Source organism: Nyctibius grandis, chromosome 5 (assembly GCF_013368605.1).
Source record: "Nyctibius grandis isolate bNycGra1 chromosome 5, bNycGra1.pri, whole genome shotgun sequence".
In the NCBI taxonomy this organism is placed as follows: Eukaryota; Metazoa; Chordata; class Aves; order Nyctibiiformes; family Nyctibiidae; genus Nyctibius; species Nyctibius grandis.
In genome coordinates, this window is record NC_090662.1 from 27,812,908 (window position 1) to 27,832,206 (window position 19,299).

The 19,299-nt window shown below is 41.5% G+C and overlaps 1 protein-coding gene across 3 annotated transcripts in view; it reads right to left on the reverse strand.

Annotated features, from left to right (window-relative positions):
• Positions 1-18,302, reverse strand: part of CPED1 (cadherin like and PC-esterase domain containing 1) — a 164,447-nt gene extending 146,145 nt beyond the window's left edge. For 2 of the 3 annotated variants that reach the window (XM_068402073.1, XM_068402071.1), the window contains exons 1-3: positions 18,189-18,302; positions 17,241-17,716; positions 5,345-5,531 (exon numbers count right to left, since the gene is read on the reverse strand). In XM_068402073.1, coding sequence (XP_068258174.1) covers positions 5,345-5,531; positions 17,241-17,492 — 439 coding nt within the window. In that variant the 5' untranslated portion in view covers positions 17,493-17,716; positions 18,189-18,302. Of the gene's footprint in view, positions 1-5,344; positions 5,532-17,240; positions 17,717-17,822; positions 17,877-18,188 lie in introns of those variants that run through there. The other variant, XM_068402072.1, reaches the window with a different exon arrangement.
• Between the last annotated feature and the right edge of the window lie 997 nt (positions 18,303-19,299).

Consider the following 19,299-nt stretch of genomic DNA (forward strand, 5'->3'; position numbering starts at 1 on the left):
CATGCATTTCATCCTAGTTCTGACAGTGACTCCTACAGTTTTTATCCTAGTTTCTCCATCTCTAACTCTGGTATGGCAACATTTCTCTGCCTCCTGGTCCTACTGTGAATAGAAGTGAACAGACACAGCCATTTTCTTCCCATGGAAGCAATTTTTTCCAAAGGATACCCAACAAACCAAAATGAAAAATTGACAAGGACTGACTTGGAAAATTGCTTTTTGGGAGAATCAAAGCAGAATTTTCTTTCATCTCTCCCCAACTGCTGCTTCAGTCATGCACCATACAGAGAGAGACAGAAACCTGCAGCTAGCATCACTCCACATCTGCTGAACACCTGTGCTTGCTCCTGCAGGCTCACACTTCCTGACATTCCCCAAGCAGCAGCTTTTACAGGGAGCAACCGCTGGGTACAAGGAAGCAACAGAGCACTCAATAGAGAGCCAATGAGGGAGGCAGCAGAGGCCGTATCTGCCATAACAATTCAGCAATTCTCAAATCAGCATTTTACAGCAAAATGAGTTGAGTCTGAATATATTCAGGTTGCTTGAACACTGAGGAGTTATTCATTCCTTGCTGTAATACCTAAGTAATACCATGAGATGCCACCTTAAATGCCAGACAGATCTCTTGGCCCCAGCACATAAAGAGAAGGGCCAAGATTCGCTCAGATTTGCTCCCATGGGTCTGTTGTCTCACTCATCCCTTCCTGTTCTTGGAGCAGCTCCACCCAAGCACTGCTCCCACTTCTTCAAAAAGCCAGATCATCCTCATAGTTGCTGGAACCAGGACTTAATTTCCACAGCCAAGTACTTAAACACAGCATGCTTTTAAAATGGCAGAAAACAGAACAGAATTCAATGCATATTGATAAAGTCAGCAAAGAGGAAATTACTTCCGATCTAGTATTCTTTGCAATATATGTAAATTTAAGCGTATATATAGTATATGATCTCCACTTAACAATCTCAGGTGAAGGAATAGGACATGAAGCTGGTATTGATTTCAGTGGAAATAAATATTGAGATTTATTGACACAAGAGGTAAATATCAACCAAAGCTAATATGAGTACAATACTTAACTTATAGAACAATAAATCACAAAAAAACCACCAAATCAGTATATCTACTGTAATGATCTTTCCAATGGCATGGCTAAAATTTCGTCTTCAGTGGATGTCACTCAAACTGCAAACAGAAGCCATAGTAAAGTTTATATACTTAACTGTAGTATTCTAAAAATGGGAAATGATCATGTAAAATCAATGCTATGAAGATGGTTTATGATTATTTTTTTAAAGTCGTCCATTGCAATTGCACAAACTTCCATCAAATTATTAAAATTAACATTCTAAGGTGCAGGGAGCATATAATGTTACGCTGCACTTGGTTTGCCAGCAGCCTGAATAGATGTGCTTTTTTCCATGGCCAAACTGACTGGCTGTCATTAAGGTTATACAGAACATTTTCCATTCCAGAAGTGAGCTGTAACAGCAGAATTTTGCATGTTATTGCAGAACGAGTTAACACTGGCTGGTCAGATTTGTAGTACACAACTGCACACATTTTTCGGAGCCCATAGTTTTCTGAGATTTGCGCAACTATTAGTAAAGGTGAAGAATTGAGAAATGAAGGCAATGCTTATTAAGGGAGGCTCACCGTTGACTAATGAAGCAGGCACAATGAGCAAAGGACAGAAAAACTGATGGCTCCAGAAAGAAAGATATAAGTAGTTTATTTATCTTAGAAGATGTTATCTGGGGAAAGTATGGAATTCAGGAAAGGTTCAGGCAGCAGACAGTAACCAGGGAACATTATTTTTGGAGGGCACAAATGCATTTTAGTGCAACAAATTTCTGAGATAAAACTTTCCTATCAAAAAACGTTATGAAAATGTTGGCAGGACATCACAGAGCTGTAGGGACCCACAGATCCTGTTAATCTTCGCTGTGGCCCCGGAGATGAGAGCTTCTCAGACTGGAAGGACAAGGAAGAAGGCAGAAGACTGGAAAATATTTGGTAAGTTCTTCTCCAGTGTTTGCCACTCTGCGAGGACCTAAGGGTGCTCTGAAGCCAGTCAGCTCATCCTGTGCTCCAATAGAGCAGCACAGCTCTGTGCCGGGCTGAGGGAAGCAAGGCCTGCAGCTTGTGCGGCTCAGCCCAAAAAGTCTCCCAGGAGAAAGCCCGGAGGTGTGGGGCTTTCTTCCTCCTCCTTCTGATCCTTTTATTATTTTCCGTGAAGCTGCGTGATACCAGTTTCAAACCCGCTCCAAGGCTACAGCAAAGGCAGAACATGACCCAGAGGCTATGTCTCTGTGAGCAGATTCTCACATTTTAAAAAAAGGAGGAGGAAGGAAGTAACACCACACCAATCACACCTTCTTCTGCCTAGCTGGCAAACAAAACAAGTGTACCATTTAGAGATGTGCTGGCCAATACTACCTGATATCTTCCTCATCAGCTGTTTTCCAACTTCATTTGAACTGTTTGCTTCACGACGGACTTACCACAGATTCTGGAGATACTGACCATGCCCCAGCAGCAGCTGCATGCCCATGCTGGCAATCCCAGCTCTCTGCAAAACCTGACTATCCTGTCGTCTGCTACTAACACAACACCGCCTCTCTATCTCTGTCCTACCAGCAGACTAAGAGACGTGTTAAACCTTAGAGAAAAACTGGCTCATTTAAGGCTGCCGCAAAAGGAAGACTCAAAGAGATCAGAGCAGGCAGAGATATCATCAGTGCATGGGCTTTTCCCTCCATGTGGGTTCAATTGCTAAGGATGGCGAAAGCACAGCTACTTTTTGTTCAACCAAAGCTGCTTGAGAATTTACTGACAGAGCTATTTTTCAGTGAAAAATTAGAGGTTTGAATAATTTTTATTTTACTGCAGAAAGCATCTGTACAGATTTTTCATAGGAAACCAATAAACCACAGTCTCTTTGACTCAAAAAAAAGGTATCCTTTTCCTTTTTAGCCAACTATTTTCCAGTTACCAAAACTCAAAATGTTTTGGTTGGTCTGTAAGAAGTGAAAAATTTCCACTGAAGAAAACTGTTCTCCTGACGATTTTCTCTGACAGCAATAAACTCAATGCAGTGCTGTAGCCCAGGTGTGGACAATCTCTCTGGAAGATCAGTGTGCAGAGCTGCCACATTTGGGTTTCAAACAGGAGCAGAACTGGTCCCAAAATTAATAGCGGTCCACACAAAAAAGTTAGGAATGTTTTCTGGTGAATTTTTTTCCATATATGACTTCAGCTAGACTCTTGGCTCTCAGCCATTCTAAACAAAAAATCCTTTCAAAATTAGAGTGAACTTTGAAATATACATGAGTAAGACAGAATGCACAAAAATAAAAGCACTGGATAGACGTGCTAAATAATACCAAGTAAGAAGGAATGACTCTTCTCATAGATTTTTCATAACATTCATGATCCATATTTCTCAGTCCATTATCTATATCTTTTTAATAGAGGCCTCAGGGAACATATTTTTTAATAACTTATAATACTTCTATTAGGAAAATATTATGACAAAGCATAGCTCAAAATACCCTTCTCCAAAATAAGGACTACTATCCCATCCAGAACAGTAAACCCCATCATCTACTGGCAAAGAAAAATAACTTTGAGTGTAACTTGTTTAGTTCTAAGAAAAGATCATTGGTTTGGTATGCAGACATGCTCTTTTACTTACTTCTTGTTTTTAAAACATAACTTTAAATCTAGGCACTTACATAACACAGGGAATAGTTAAAGGCAGACTTATGCTGCCATGAAATGGAGTTAGTGGAGTCTTACTCCTTACCTTAAATTGGCAAGCATTTGACTTTTTTACATACTTCAACATCTGCTGGAAGCTGTAGGATGTTCCTGGAAAATACCTAAAACCTTTTTATTTCTTTTTTTCATTACTGGAAAAATACTACAAGAAGTACTGGTACTAGCCTTTAAAATATAAATACCCACAGTTAAGTTGATTTCTGCAGAGGCAGTGTTTGGAGGGTAAAAACCTGTATTGGAGAACGTGAACCTGCGTTGAGCGCTCTAGCAAAATCTAGTACAGTGATTTTTTGTAAGTCATAACTGAATTTTGTATACCCACTTCCTTGGCCATCTGAAACAAAAGCATTTCACAGAGATGGTGCACATGTTCCCCAGAGATGCTATCTTTTCTCCACAGCCCATCTGACATTGGCAAAAACCTGTGGACACACTGTGTTTTGTCACTCTGGGATGGAAAGTACTCAAGGCAAAGAGGGGCTGAAAGGTGCCTATGAAACCAGATCAAAATAAAAGACCAAGGTGAAGACAATTTACTATTTCTCGGTACAGCCTGGCAAGAAAACTGCATGTTCCTTATTTTCAAGAAAGTTTCTTAAAGAAACTTGGAAATAGTGGTGGAATTTTGAGCAGCCTCAAGCATGCTAAATAATTATGTTTTTCATCTACGAAACTACTCTGACCGGTTAAAGCATAAAGCAAAACTGAGCTCTCTGGTAACCCCAGGCATGTATTGCAAGCATGAATGATTCAGGTGGCACTCCCTTTAGCGTGAGAAATAACTAACCACACCATTTTCCTACTGACAGAATGGTGGCCTGTGTATTTTTTTCAAAGTCTTCTAGTTCCAGAATTGACTTCCAACAGAAGACCAAATTGAGATCACAGTTTCTGTTCATACTTCTAAGGTGTCCAAGAGCACTTAAACATGGTCAGTATATATAACTGGTGCCCAAAGCTCCTCTATCTGGCACAGTATAACCCTACACCACAAACCTATAGTCCATTCTGTGACAGATCAAGCTTTTTCAGTAGCCTGCTCTAACTGTGGGTCAAATTTCAACAGGAACTAAGAACCAGCAGTAATTTACCCCAGCTTCTGCTGCAAGTGCAAAATGCACTTCTTTGTACCGTGTTCTTTAACAAGCTTACAGAACAATCGAAACATTACTGAAGGAAAAAGCGTACCTTCATGCATACAGCTTTTCTTTAAGAAAATGAGAAAGAACCAAATGTAACAAGTATTTGTTTTCTTGTGAAATGTTCTACTGAAAATCACTCCATTATTACATTGATGAAGTTGGTACGAGAAGTCATCAGGAACCAAACTGATGTGATTTGGTTGTCAGGACTATGATGAATCACTCTGCTGCATTTTTTACAGAAGGAACTATCTAATGAAAGAGTAATCTAATTGTGGAAAATTAGCTGCATAACTGGGAAGGGCTAGAATATCCTTACTCCCATCCAGAGTTTATAAGATTTACCTCTGTGGAAGAATGCTGGATCAATAGCTAACATTTAGTAGTTAATGAATTAACTAAGTCCAGTTATTCTTACTGTGATAAGGGCCCTCATGCCTGGGATCCTCTATCAGTCTCCTGTTTTCGAGGACTGTCACTGTATATCCATGTTTTGCCAGGATGCGCTGACAGAGCTGACGATCGGTTTCACGGTGGGCAGGAGGTGCGTATAGAACTGCTCTTCTCCTATGGCTTCCAAAGTACTGCAGAATGGAGTCATCGATCTACAGCAAACACAACGGTTGTAAGATAAGACACTCCTCAGCAGTATAATATATAGCTGTTATTTTTCACAAAAAGAAACTAGTAATTTACTGTGACAATCTGGGAAATATTTCTGGTATAATTTAAGAATTCTCTTTATATCAGGGACTTCTGACCACAAACTCCATTTTATCTGCCTCTCCATTTTTTTCTACCTTCATTATGGACTGATACTGCAAGGGTTCGAAAGCTCAGGGTAGCAATGGAGAATCTTTAAACCATTGTCTTCCCTTCATGGAAACACCTTTGGCTGAAACACAGCCTGCTCTGGTGAGCTGGTAACAGTACTTGCCAGGTGACTTTGACTGTGGCCTCATGCTGATCTGTGGGTCACCTAGCAGAGAGGACTTGGTGGGTCCCCTGTTAACTGTTCCAAAGAACGTGGGTCCTATGCAGATAGTAAGTGCAGCAGTCTGAGTTCTGGTGTGCAGAGTAATTAAGAAAAGTAAGAAGGGTACTGAGGTAAAAGCATGCAGAAGAATCCTAAACAGTACTGTAGATTGCTGTGCCTCTAGAAAATTAAATGTAACCTTGCCATTACCTTATTGCCTTATTAGTCCAACACAATCCAGCCCAGGAGGACAGGCAGAAAGGCTTGTATATAGGAGCAAGTGGAAAGGTCTATGATGTCTCCAATGAATCCCAAGGAACTCTTGGGATGTCTACCATTCACTGTCTTCCTACACAGTGCCTAGGGACAATGGCATCTAGAGAAAACCCTTCGTCTGTATAATAGACTGGGATATGAGCTTCTTGCAAACAAAAATGGAAGAGAGCCATCCCAAACACACAGAGATAGTGTGAGCTTGACATGAAGTTCTGAAATGAGTGAATTACGGGGCCACTGTCATCAGGTCTTTGGGAAAGAGGGATATCTTATGTCTTACATAAGGCATAAAAATACGATGCTCCATGTGGGAAACAGGTCACTAATGTCTGGAATAGTCTAGCTGTTCTTTTGCAATAAAAACACCATTAACAGACAAGATTTTCTTTTGGTGAAAAATATTTGTCTTTAGGATTGAAACATACCAGCATTTAAGGGATTCAATTCAGGACATGAAATTAGTTCCTGTCAAGTTCATGAATTTCAACCTAGCAGTAGTCAGCACTATGATGTCCTTTAAGAACTAAGTTATTCCATATCTTCTAATTTTAGTAAGCTTATCACTGGAGATAGGAAGTGCTACACAAATAAGGCAGCACCATTTTTTGCACAGTAGACCACACTGAAAAGAGGCAGATGCTTTGACATAAACAAATGTCATTCAAGATGTGTCCAGTTCTTTATAGGCCTAGGATCTAGTGATAAAGTCATGATTCTCAGCAGTCTGTTCCCTAATTACAGGATGCAGTCTTACATTACGCTTGGCTGAAGTGTAAGCTTCTCTGAGGCAGTGAGGAGCACAAACTATATCAGAGCCCAGAGCCTCTAATGCCATGTCTGCTTTTGCTCCAGAGCAGACATCCCCTGTGGAAAGGGTTAGTTTCACCGATGAGGGGACCCTGAAAAATATCTCAATACAACACTGTCAGAGTCTTCCACATATATTTGCTAAATGTGCAACTCAGAACTACTTTAGGCATTGGGATATTCAAGTAAGGGTTGATCATGTGCTGGCCAGAAGCACAAATAGACCAGGATGAAGTCACAGGAACTGCATTAGGTAACCTGTCAGATGTCCTCCCTAGCATCCCAGCATTTTTAGAGCACGTTAATTGAGTGGCAAGCACAGTGTTAGAGTGTCTCAGATCGCCCTTCCCCACTGCAACACCTGCCATTCTTTCCCCTTCTGCCTTTGCCCCTCCCTCCTCTCCTCTTATCTTCTCTCTTTCCTGCTCTCCTGCAGTGCCAGCAGCCACTGGCAGCCTGTCCTCTCCATTTCCCTCCCTCCCTCCCTCTTCCGAAATCCAGCCCTTGCCCGGGCCCCCCTTCCTGTGCTCCCTCTCCCTCCTCCACCAGGCAGTCCAGCCAGATACTTCTCACTTTCCATTTCACTCGCATTGTGGAAGAACATCAGGAGAGAGAGACACCTCTTGCTTTATTTTGCAAGCAAATCCATTTTTCCATCCACGTGTGCTGCAAGGGCCAGTGTTGTGGGGTGAACTGAGGACACGTGAGGAGCGCAGAGGGGCTGCAGCCCAGGACACATCCCTGTCCGGTTTTAGCTGGCGATTACAGTTTGTCCTGCTCCCGTCCCTCCGGGTGCGGCTAAGGGTGCTTACTGCCTGGCACGAGGGTCCCACCTGGGACTTGGCAGCATTTCGTGTGCACCCCTCCTCACTAACAGTTATCACGCTTTCTTCATGCTAACAAAAACCACCTTTCTTTGCAAAAACGAAACCTCCTGCAACATCACTCCTTAAGCATTTTGCTTCAAAAAATCTTTAAGAGCTTCTGCCTCAAGCACCCAGCAATGGCTTTATTTTCCCCTGCGGGCAGTACTCCAAGGACATTTCTCGCAGGGCTCACCCCAGCCCAGCCACTGCCTCGCAGCCCATGCCTGCTGCAACATCCCATGGCAGCCCTGGGTGCCGGCTGGGCCTGGGGGCCAAGCTGTGTCCCCCGCTGCTCCTGCCTCCTGACCAGCGAGGCACAGGGGGACAGGAACCAAGGGCCTTGAGCCATCCCGAGGGCCCCGAGGACTCCACGGTCCCTGGGACCAGAGGCCTCAGTCCGCACCAGCCCGCCTGCGGCAGGATGTCCCAGGGGAAGGGGGCTCTCCCTCCCGCCGCCACGTGAGTGCTGATGCAGACAGCATCCTTCCCAGTTCCCTGGAGATTAGCAGAAATGTTTACAACGCTCTAGTTTGGCAATGGCAAATATTCAAGAGAACATTGATAGTAGTGTAAAAAAAAAAAGGAAGTTCAAGCAATGGTGGTAACCTAGGCCACTTCCACAAAACACAAAGGCAAAGGGCCCTGAGTGGCTCCACAGGGGCTACGCAGCAGCCAGCTCCCAGCAGCCGCCTTCCACAGGCACTCAGAGGGCTTGCGATGGTCTTCGTGCACGGAGTACACCACTAGTTGCCCCAGAGGGCTTTCCTTGGGACACACAGCCCCGAGGCATGTAAAAATCCTTCAGACTGCCAGTGTCCAAAGCCTCCTGATGCAGGGCTGGGAGGGACTGAGCAGGCCTGGCTGGGGACACACCCTCGCCTGTGCCCCCAGCTTCCCAGGCAGTAGGCACGAGGCGCTTTTCACAGAATCACAGAATCACAGAATGTTAGGGATTGGAAGGGACCTCGAAAGATCATCTAGTCCAATCCCCCTGCCGGAGCAGGATTGCCTAGACCATATCACACACGAACGCGTCCAGGCGGGTTTTGAATGTCTCCAGAGAAGGAGACTCCACAACCTCTCTGGGCAGCCTGTTCCAGTGTTCGGTCACCCTCATCGTAAAGAAGTTTTTCCTCATATTTATGTGGAACCTCCTGTGTTCCAGCTTGCACCCATTGCCCCTTGTCCTGTCAAGGGATGTCACTGAGAAGAGCCTGGCTCCATCCTCATGACACTTGCCCTTTACATATTTATAAACATTAATGAGGTCACCCCTCAGTCTCCTCTTCTCTAAGCTAAAGAGACCCAGCTCCCTCAGCCTCTCCTCATAAGGGAGATGTTCCACTCCCTTAATCATCTTCGTGGCTCTGCTTTTATCCACTGTCTTCCCAAAAAGCCATGACAGGATCTTTGGGACACTGAAACAATTCAGGGGCCTAAATTTAACAGTTTGACCTGATATCTAATCTGGTACTATTAAATAATATGAAGTAGTTCAACACCTTTTACGGTGCTTGCTTGAGATCCATGCATAGTGTTGCCAAATTTATTTCCCCTGCCTTTTCCTTTCAGAGCTATTTGCAGTCTGGGTTACAAGATGCAACGTGTCCTCTCTGTTTTCTTGCCAAGCCAGTGCAAAGTACGGTGTTTTTTTGTTTTGTTTTAAACTCCCCGTTGGCTACAAGGAATAAAAAAATTCTGTCCCACTGCAAGCTTGTAGCAAGTGATTCCATAATTTTTTCCAAATCTCTACATAAAATGCCTTACATCACTAGCCATGCTGATCTAGTTACTACTGGATGTATTTCAGAATTTCCAGTATTATAGTAATAGCAGTCATGTATATACACTTAAGGAGTCTGCTGGTTTTCATAAAATGTTTCTCAATCATAAAAATGCAGTCTGGGCAGAGAGCTGGTGTAAAAGAAGCAGAGTGCAATAGATGAAAATAAACTGTTCACATATTTCAATGTTTTATGGTTCTGATTTTTTTGGCATTCCTATAACTTTAATGTGCAGCAGGCTTAGATGAAAAAAATGGATCCATAACATTTTGAATATTTGAGAATAATTGTTAAATGGCCAAATGTTTTCATGTCCCAACCATTTTTCAGCTTTTCGCCAGTTTGAAGTCTCAGGCTATTTATTAGCAGGTCAGTTTATTACAGATTCAATACACCTCATGTGAAAGGGATTGGTAAAGAACATCTGTGGCCCATGTCTTACCTAGAGAATAGCGTGGCTGTCTCCACTGAAATTAATGAGGCTTTACAGAAAAGCTGAGACTTCCCATATGATTTAGGATGAGGCCTATGTCAGCTTTGACATGATATACCTGCTCTTACAGCTTGCAAACCATTGCACTTAGCTGAGTCACTGACCTCGTTTTAGTGCAATAGACTGTTACACAGATGATCCACAGCTTTAACAACTGGTATAAACAAACCACAATGGGCTGTAAAGTGAATAAAAATGCATAAAAATGAATTTTGTAATTTTGTTTTCTGTTTATAGAATAACATGAAAAACACAAAAGAAAGCAAAATGAGCTCCATAAAATTTATTACAGATTTTTTAAAAAAATATTAAATCAAATGTATATTCCTCTGAGGTCTTAACAAATGAGACAAACAGCCCAGTTCATGTAATATGAAAAAGCAAGAATTACGTAATCATCCTTGTCCGACTGAAAATAGTCATCTATTATCTGAGTTGCAATTCTTAGTTCTGTCTGCCTGCAAGTCCCACATAGCTGTGAAGTTCTCTGTTAAAGAGAAAATGTTTTGACATTTTGCTTGAAACCAGTTTATCCAATTCTAGGTTATGAATGTATAAAGATATAATTGATTGTATTAGTCTCTGAAGCTTTCCTCTTTTGTACAGAATTTCTGGGTTGTTCCAAAAATCCGAAATTTGGTCAGTAACAGAATCTTGTAATATATAACTACTGTCATTGTTTTGGCCAAGAAGAAAATAGCAAAGATATTTCAAGTTGAGGAGAGAAAAACAGTTCCTTGGCGTTTTTTCAGATTCCAAGAAGACTGGATAATTCCATAAATATTGATGCTTTGTCTCTGCCTGGCAAGGAAACAAATACACAGTTTGAACTGTTGCCATAGAATTTCATTGACCATCACTTCAACTGCAGAAACAAAATCCTTCTTCCTAATATAATGGCCCAACTCATGTCTGCCTATGCTTGTCTCAGGAAAGAACTCAAAAACTGTGAATCATCTTTTCAGCTACCCAGTTCTGGTCGCGTTAGTCCCTGTGTTGATGACGGGCAGCCACTTTTTTACACCAAGCTAGCCAATGTCAGTCTTATCTGATAGCTTCAAATAACTTGACAGCAGCTTGCTTTAACCCCACTGCTTTCTGCAGGTACTGGGCTGCTGCAAAAGAGATATAGGAGCCACTAAGTGAACCAAAAGGCCTTTGTATGAAAGGGGAGTGCAACAGAGATACCACGAAAAAGAACCAGCCTTACATAAACAACTCTGGCACTACTAGCAATATTCACAGGCAGCAAACTGCCTAAATTCCCATTTAGCCAGCAAAGGAAGCATGGATCTACCTTCGCTGCTAAATACCACCCAGCACAACAACACTGAAAAGAAATCCATGAGGGGGACTCCTAGAAACTACTGCACTAATACTAAACAGCATTAATAAGAGTAACAAGAATAAAAACCTAGCATGTGGTTCTAATGCCCTAAGTCATTCATTTACAGGACTGTGCAGACCTTTATTAATTCCAAATGTGACTTTTAAATTCTTTTTCATGTTTGCATGAAAGTTCAGAGAAATGGTAAGTTGTTCATACTACTGTTATAGTTGAAGTGCACATAGCTCCTGTATCAAGAAGTAACAGAGAAGTTAATTTCCTGTTTCACTTTCTGCAGGACATTTAAATGTGTTGGCTTTATGTTCTGTTAGATTTCCTAATCAGACAGGACTGGATTGTAGAATGAAATGGTTGGAATGTAATTCTGCTTCCAATTGTTTGCTGAATAAATACAGAAGAAGCAACTAGATTATTGGCACTACTTTAATAGCTGGTTTCTGATGACTTCATAAATCCAAGAGCAAAACTGGAGTTATTTGCATAGTCAACACCAGCACTCTGAGCTGGAAGTACAGAGCTGTTTTATCAAAATGCCTTTGCTTCATGATTACATATAGTTCACGGTACCAACTGCCTTGTCTTGAGAACAGACGATGAGCCAATCCTACCATCTTATCAAAACAGCTACTTTGAGGAAAGGGCTCCAATGAAGTGCATGAGCGAGATTGTGCCTCCATTTCCCATTTGCTGCTGATGCATCCTTCTCAAAGTTCCCTTCCTGCAAAGAGTCTGCACCCTGCCCTTCTTTCCTGACTGCTACTGCAATAGCCTTGCCCTTTATCACCAAAATCTCTCTAGCTATCGGCACAGTAAAAATAACTATTTCCTCAGTGCCTTTTGCATTTTACATTGAAAAGGGGGAAAAAATGTCCTGCTTTAGTAGGGTGCCATGTGAATGTGGTATCGTTCCAAGGAAAGCAGTTGCTGATACCATACCTTCTGTCGATTGCTTTCTATTAACAGAGGTTTCATACTAGCAAAGTTCTTTGTTCTTTTGTGGAGAAAAGAGTTCGCATCCCCCTACCGTATTCTATAAAATAAATATCCTTTTTAAGATTAAATTTACTTTAAAAATGTATCAAAGCTTATTATGCATAATGTAATCTTTTCTATCCAGAGCTCTCACCACACTCCATTTCTGCATAATAGCAAAAATCACCCCTTCTCATTCAATCATTCAGCTTCATTTCTCCTTTTTCGCATATTTACATTTCAAAAGTTCCCACTAGCTTTGTCTTCTTTTCTTTCCATTTCCATTCCCATCTCCCTTTCTCTCCCCCAGCACAAATCCAGCCTCCTCTGTGCACAATCTCTTCTGTGCCTTCTGAGGCTACTATTACTTTGCAGCCATAGTTCCCTACTCTGCCTCCTTTCCCCATGCCTTCTTCCATGACTTTCCTCTCCTGCCCCCTTCATTCCCTCCTTATTCTGACTGAAGCAAGTATATTCCATCCAAAAAATCAATAGAAAAAAAAAAAACAGACATATGCCTTTAGAGGGTGAAGTTCATCAGATTTGTTTTAAATGTCTTCATTAAGTCATGATGGATTTTGTATTAGAGGCAGTTATTTCCATTGACTATGAAATCCAGCTTTCTGGCTCTATCAAGATAGAGTGGAGCACTCAAATAAAGAGAGGATAATTCCACTCTGGATGTCCTGATTTCTAAAGCTCTAGTAACAATTTCTCAGCTTTTCAGTAATTTCATTCCTAATTTTCAAATATAAATTTTCAAAAACAGGCACCTGGGCCTGTAACATGTGCAAGAGGTTCAGCTGAATCCTCCTCTAGATCTTGGTTAGGACTAAAATATGATGTTTCTCTTTATTATTTACTACTTTTTTTTTTTTTTTTTTCCTTTTTCTACATAGTATCTCTGAGATATGGGCACATCAAGCTGTCATTATCGTGCACCTTTTATACTGTCCACTCCCAGTAAATGATATCCTATCCTATTTGTTCTGAATGAAGCCACAAAAAACCTTTTCTCATTCTTCCTGTTTGCTCACCTCCTTATAGCTCCTCTTGGAGATATATCTTTTATACCAAACATAAGTGGCAGTCTGAAGGCCTTGAAAGTGAAGACAGATTTTTTCACCATACCTATTATCTTTCGTTCATTAAGATGCCAGCCTCACCCACTCATTAAACTCTAATATAATCAGCTGCATGTCTTGTTTGTTTTCTTTTTCTCAGGTGTCCTTAAATGGCCAGGGGACGTAGCAAGGCTCTTGTGAGTATCCATGAAATAACCTCCTTCAATACCCATCTTAAAATCTAAAATCTCATTTTTTATACATTGGCCATGGCTAGAGATCTAGTATGCTGAAACAGTGCCTAGCACATGAGCAATGTTGTCTCACTGCTTCCTCCCAATAGCAAAGGTGCTACGTCTACCTGGGCAAAACACACTGCTGTGCAGAGACACCTAAGTTGGCTCTGGTTGAATTAATTCAGAGAGTGGAAACACAGCTTAACCAGCTAATTAGCTCTTCTCAGAAGTGGCAGAGAAGCAGAGCTGAATTACTTAAGATGAGTGTAACAGCTTTACATCTGTCTGGTACCAAAGGTATTTCTGGCATGATATCATGCCAGGCAAACCTACACAGGGCTTGTATGGGCTTTTTTTGTTGATACCTATTTCAGTTTAGATGCTCCACCACCAGCTCTCTGCTATATATATTCGCAAATATTTCCTCATGCAGGAGGAAAATGTGTCTCGCCGAACCTGCAGACAACCTGCTGCTGGATGTGGTATCTCCCTCTCATGCCTTTAGTGCTGGAGATTCAGAAATAAGCTTTCTATTTTCCAGGCTGTGGATATTAACATTTGATTTTATACTATAAAATGTTGACCTCTGTTCATATGAAAATAAGGCTACATGACCATCTCTCCAGCAGCTTTTAAAACTTCTGTAATGTGTGATACCTGAGAGAGAAGTACTTTGAGTTCTGGCAGGTTTTCTAGGCTAGTAATGAACTCTGCATTTTTTCAATTTGAAAAAGACAGCTTGCACTATGTGCCTGACAGTAATGGCTCCATCCCAAGGCACCTTGGATGTAGTTAAAGACACATTTACAGATCAAGTTGGCAATTTCCAGCTCCATGCTTTTTCTGCATTGCCTGGAACTTTCCCTTCCAAAATAAGACTAATTTTGAGATCACAGATGCAGTGGTAAAGCTGCACTTTTTTTCAGATCTCCCCCTCCTCTTCTCCCAATGGCTCATAAAAGGTGACAGCTTTTTTTTTTTTTTTTTTTGAGGCACTTGTGCAATGCATACTCTGAATGGAGAAACTGTCAGACTTTGAAAGGGGATTTTGCTCATGCAATACTAATCATAACCAAATCTCACAGCAGGCTCAATACAATACTGATTGTTCCTTTGAATGAAGCAAGAATTAAACCTGCCCCTACCCAGTCAAAAGAGATTCTGCAGTGTGACAGACACTATGGCTTAAAACCCAGAAACACTGGGTGTCATCTAAAGAATATTATCTCCAGCAGGGTCTTCTTTTCCTTAAAATTTATTCATGAACTTTGATTGCATAAACAATGTTGCAGCGTTTGCTTTAAGGCACTGTTTAACTGCACTGTTTTTAATAAATTTTCTTGCTGGACTATTTACAGAATAAGAATACATGTGTAGCTAGTTAATTAAAAATGTAAGTAATTTGGACTATATTTTAAAGTATTTTTCCAGATTCATACATGCATATTTAAGCCAGAGCTCTAATGAAAACTTGTTTCCAAACTATCTACTGTGGGTGGGCACGTGACTAAAATAAAATAGTGTAAAGTTTCAGCCATGACATCTGTCTTAGATGTTACTGGGTACCCAACAAAATCAAGCAAGATAACAGTTCAGTTATCTGAACAAGCAGTGGGCAAAACCAGACAATTCAAGAGCACACTCTCAAACCAAAGTGGTAGAGATTTTTAGAGATGTTTGTCTTTTCTGTTCCCTGAGTTATTATTCAGCCCACACAACCAGCAGAGTATTTTCTAGAAACGGAGAGCAACTTAGAGTCACATCCCAACATGTGCAAGACATTTTGTTCATCATGCTCTAGAGGAAACTTCCAAGACAAATAGGGAGCCAGCTATGGGTGGTCTTCAGAACTTGAAGAGGAATGTGTTAGAGTAGCACAGCCCTGGAAAACATACCTATAAGGGTTATCATGCACATTTACATCTGTACTATAGATTCAGCATATGCGTGTGATAGTCACATCCAACTGTGCAAGCTGGAGGGCAGTAAGTACAGCATGTAGTAAAAACATAAGCTTCCTTCACGTTTCACACAGCCAGCACACCAAGTTCAGTGTCAATTTGCATTTTTCTCAGGCAAATTGGGAAAGAAGAAATTACAGATTTTTTCAGCCAAACAGCATACTAGCAAAACTTTGCCATTATTTCACCGGTTCTTACAGACTTTCGGTAGCCCAAGGTAAGATATGAAATGTCCTTTGCCGTTACAATAGCAATGAGTAAAAAGGAATGGACTGCTAAGTGTCAAAAGCTGTAACACAATGCGACCTGCATCTGTCAGCTGTGTTTATTTCCCTTTAAACTGTAATTCTCCATGTCACACTGTTGAACAAATCTAAATCTGGGTACCTAGTGTACTAGAAGGTCATTAAAATATAAAATTATGACAAATGCAGCATGGAGTAGATTTCTGCAACTCAAAAGACTTCTCTCTCTGACCTTCATAAGAAAAAATCAATTTTTTAAGACTTAAGGTTAAGTCTTATGAGACTGTTTGTTGCAGAAGATGCACTTTACAACTGCTCTTCTAAAATCAATATTGCTGACCTTTCAGACTCTGAACCCTGTCTAATCAAAGAAGCAGCCTTCTAATTTTTTTTTTAAAGTTGAGCTGCTTTATGTGGATGCTGTCCATAATCTGTGAAGTCACAGATTAATGTTTGTAGTCCTGAGACAGTTGTATATAAAATGCCAGCATAATGATAATTTCACAGTGAGATATCTGCTGCACTATTAGCAGCCCTCTATAGGATTGAAGAAAACCTGAAACATTTGTGCTAGTGCTGATCACAGATTCCAGAGTAAAAATAACTGCCTCAGTCTGGACCATTTAACAAACCACATTTTCCAACTAAAATAACAGTGTCTGCATTTGTTAGGTTTTAAGACTCATTCTAGGAATCCTATACAAAATAAACATGAGGTCAGGTAACCTAAGGACAAAGTAAATTTTGTGGGACAAAGATTCCAAAGTAAATAGTGTGATTTCAAATTCTGAAAAGCATTTTTTTATTTCTCAAATACAGTTAAATTCAGCTTCTCAGCAGAATCCCAGTAAAGTTCAAAACTGATCAGCAGCTAACTTGAACGCAGGGCAGCTGCAGTCCTGGTGCTAATTAACAGCCTCAGTCACTTTCTTGAAATCCCGCTGGCTCCTGATTTACGTGCCCGTACTGTAAAGCCTCTGAACTGATTCCTAAAGCCAAAATAAAATACGGTCTGTGCAGCAAACTGAAATCTCCCTGGAGTCACAGAGCAATGCCATGTTTCAGTCAAAGATTTCAGGATTCCTGTGTTAATAACACCACACTGAGGAGCTGGTAAGGGAGATGTGCTTGCACATATGCCGCTGTCATTAGATCACCCATTTGTTTGTATACAGATCTCAGACTTCCAAGCTTAGGCTAATTTTAGCTGGACTCAGATGATCCTGCCAGACTCGCTACCCTCGCTTTGCTAATTATTGCTCAGCACTCTGCTCCAGCTGACTTACCTTTTTCACTGTCTCTGAATTACTGCCGGGGTGGAAGCAGTGAGTGCTGCTTGGGGAGATCTCCTTGTGTCTTCCTTGCTGTGTTTTAGTCAGTTTGTTGGGTGCAATCCCATTAATGACTGACGAAAGGATGCTGCTGGTCATGAGAGGAGTCAGGGTCTGGTAGAACAGACAGACGGCCACCACTAAGGCCAGAAGGAAGGGACGAGGGCGACAAAGCCTGCGGCACCTGGGGACTTGCCCACAAACCATGGCCTCTTTGCCGTCCTCACTTCACCCTTTGCCACATTGCAGATGCAGTCCAAGTTGCCACGTCTTGCCAGGGTAAAAAAAGTCAAAGGCACGCTTCACCCAAAACTAGTGAGAGTTTTCCCCATTTCTGCTGCTGAGTGCTTTCCTGGTGCTTGGCAAGAAGTCATGGGTTCCAGAGACGCAGAGGCTTGGGAAGTACCCTCCCATGGGGGTACGGGAAAAACCTGTGAAAAAACAAGAAGTGAGCAGCGGCAAAGAGCAGTGTGCCATGGGGCGTTCTGCAAGGAGCCGTAGCGAGCTCTTCCACACTGCGCTCTCGGGAGAACAGACCTGCTGGCAGACAGGTGAGGAGCAGAAATCTTCACCCTCTTTGCAGAAGGAACCACTCAGCCAGACAATAGTATCCAAAAAAGCAAAAGGTTAAAGCTTAACACGTCCTGTCCACAGCTGAAAAGAGTGAGAGCATGTACCAACTTCGTGAACAATCGTTTGCTGTTTTTTTCTCTCTTGCATTCTCAATTCCCACTTTGTTTTTACAGTTTCCTTCATTCCAGTCCTTTTAAATTGCCTCCTTCCTGTCAGCATGCACAGCTTTCTTTCTAAAAGTGATCATTTATCTGAAAACTGACAGACTATGAAGATTTTCGTTTGCATTTGTTTTGTCCAGATTGCGAGTTCAAAGTTAGGTTTACTTACTCGGTTCTTATCCTGTTAGAAGTTTTCCGTTCTCCTCTAATGGGCTGCTGATTAAAACCACTTGGAACAACCCTGGCTCATGATCCCAGCTCGTCTCACACACTCAGAAGGCAGGCATACGCACATACACACGCCATCTGAAGCCAGTTGGACCACAGATTTCATATAAATAAAGGCTGGACTGCTCAGAGGGTGGGGCTAAACTAGCTCAGCTCTGAGCAGGAACGGGGTTTGGAGACGCAGACGGGAGATCTGGATGGGGAACAAGAGTGTCCTTGCTCACACTGCATGCCTCGAAGCCACCATCACTGCAATTTTTAGAAAACTGCTGTTACAGCAATCAGTCTAATTGAAACAATATTAATATCTTGCAGGCATTAGAAATCTGAGCAGCACCTGCAATACTTTAATCCAGATTAGCAAAAAAGTTGTAAAGGGAAGCAGATTTACTTGGACATAAGTGTCACTGACAAAGCAGTTGTCAGTAATTTTCCGCAGTAGATATAATATCTCATAGCAGTGTATAAATAAAACTTCTTAGTGATGTCAAAGAGGGAAAGAAAGGAGGGTGGACAAAAATACCCCAATGAAAGCACTTAGTATCTAAGCCACAGAAGGTCTTAGTTACTACTTCCCCCTGCTGACACAGGAGAGGGATGAGACAGATGGCAACAGTTGAGGAACTCTGTTATCTTTGTAGACTTAAACTTCTCGTATAATCAAGTTCTTTTAGCGAAAAATATCTGTACACAAGTTGCCTATTTTATCCTCCATCCTTAGTTACTTTTGAAAAGGAAGAGTTCTTCCTACACTGCCTCATATATAAGAAATGAGCATTGTTATGATAATTTTGAGTCAATCTACATAATTCAGCAGCAGCATTAGCAAGTTAGAGGCCTATATACAGCAACAAAGAGTAGAGTATATATTTGTTTGAAGTGTTGGTGTTTACTCAGCTTTCAAATCCTTTTTTTTTTCCATACTAAAACCATCAATTTGCACATATAGAAAAATGCCGTAAAAGTGATTCAACACCTTGCGCAGAACCTCAGCTGTCACATGCACTGCATTTCAGTTTTCTGTCTGGGGCTCTAGTTGTCTAAGTTAGACT